The sequence below is a fragment of the Arachis ipaensis genome, chromosome B8, assembly GCF_059453495.1.
Source record: "Arachis ipaensis isolate K30076 ecotype BB chromosome B8, ASM5945349v1, whole genome shotgun sequence".
Taxonomy (NCBI): domain Eukaryota; kingdom Viridiplantae; phylum Streptophyta; class Magnoliopsida; order Fabales; family Fabaceae; genus Arachis; species Arachis ipaensis.
The window spans coordinates 13,666,755-13,668,255 of record NC_142443.1 but is presented as its reverse complement, the minus strand read 5'-3'; the positions used below and the strand labels follow the sequence as shown (position 1 = coordinate 13,668,255).

At 39.0% G+C, this 1,501-nt stretch overlaps 1 protein-coding gene across 1 annotated transcript; it reads right to left on the bottom strand.

Moving 5' to 3' along the window:
• Positions 1–590: 590 nt before the first annotated feature.
• LOC148547256 (uncharacterized) lies at positions 591–1,286 on the bottom strand. Its single transcript, XM_088495361.1, has 3 exons — positions 1,090–1,286; positions 762–981; positions 591–713 (listed from the first exon to the last, which is right to left on the bottom strand). The coding sequence occupies exons 1-3, from the start codon at positions 1,284–1,286 to the stop codon at positions 591–593; spliced, it is 540 nt and encodes a 179-aa protein (XP_088351487.1).
• Between the last annotated feature and the right edge of the window lie 215 nt (positions 1,287–1,501).

Here is a 1,501-nt window from a genome sequence, read left to right as displayed (position 1 = left end):
ATGAGAGTAGGCATGAAGCTCTTTAGTCTTGAAGCCACAATCTTCGTAATAATTTTGTAACAAACATTACAGAGACTGATGGGTCTGAAGTGTCCAAAATTTTCAGGCGTTGGAATCTTTGGTATGATGGAGATGAGAGTTTTGTTGACCTCATCAATGTTACTAGGATCCCTAAATATCATCTTAACCCAAGTTACCAGGGATTCAGCCACTATGTTCCAAGAGTGTTGGTAGAATTTGGCTGGGAGACCATCGCTTCCTGGGGCCTTCCAGCTACCCATGCTAAAAACCGCATCTTTAACTTCATCAAAGGTCACCTCCTTTTCAATTTTCTCATAATCTCTTCTTTCTAGTGTTGGAAAGCAGCCACTGACTGCGAAGGGAGTTCCATCTGATTCTGCATAGTACAACTCTTTGAAAAAATTAACACCCCAATTCTTTAAGTAATCCACATCATCCACCCAATTCCCTTCTTCATTTTTCAAAGCAATCACTTTATTCCTCTTCCTCCTTCCATTAGCTTTTTGATGAAAGTATTTAGAATTTCTATCCCCAAACTTGATATATGTGCATCTAGACATCTGCATCCATTAGGCTTCCTCCTGTGTTGCTATGCTCTCATACTCTTTACATAGATCTTTTTGTAGTTTCTCTAGAAAGAGATTGCTAGAGAACGAGAGTTTATTGCTGATTCCCTCCAATCTAGCTATAATCTGCTATTTTTTGTGAAATATATGTCCAAAAACTTCCCTATTCCAGACCTTCATGTTATTTGTAACATCAGCAATATTTTGCAATAAATTGTTCCTATTGTTCCAGCTCCTCTCCACCATATTCTTATAATCATTATGAAGCACCCAAAGTGCCAAAAATCTGAAAGGTTTGGGTCCTCGGTCATGCTCCGCCATCTGAAAATCAAGAAGAATAGGTAAGTGGTCAGATTTTAACTTAGGTAAATGTCTTACTCCCACTTCCAAAAATCTGTTAGAAAAATCCAGGTTACTTAAACACCGATCTAATCTTCTCTTGACATTGCCCCTTTACCAGGTAAAGGGTGGGCCAGTGAAGCTTAAATCGTTAAGATCACACCTGTTAATACAGTTAAGAAAGATATTAGAGTCTTGAGATAAATTAAATGTACTCCCTGTGTCATTTAAAGTGAGGACAGAGTTAAAATCACCCCCTAAACACCATGGTCCTTCAATAGTTCCAGCAATGTCTTCCAATCCTTTCCAAAGCTCCCTTCTTCTTCCCACCTGTGGGCTGCCGTAAACAGCTGTGAACATCCATCGTTGATCCTTATCCCATTGCACTTCAAGGTGTATGAACTGCTTATGTACTATAATTGGTTTTATCGTCCACTTATCTTTCATCCAAAGGCACCAAATTCCGCCAGAAAAACCCTCAGCTTCGCTAACACACCAATCATCAAAACCTAAGTTCTTTATAATATTTTCTGCTTTCCTGCCTGAAACATGAGTCTCAAGAAGGACACAAAAGC

Bases quoted from the DNA above. Each gene is read 5' to 3' on its own strand.
- LOC148547256 (XM_088495361.1), bottom strand. From the start codon at position 1,286: ATGTTCACAGCTGTTTACGGCAGCCCACAGGTGGGAAGAAGAAGGGAG. The intron at 982-1,089 runs GTGTGATCTTAA...TTTTTCTAACAG, and splicing joins TTTCTTAACTGTATTAACAG to ATTTTTGGAAGTGGGAGTAA. The intron at 714-761 runs GTCTGGAATAGG...AAAAAATAGCAG, and splicing joins ATGTTACAAATAACATGAAG to ATTATAGCTAGATTGGAGGG.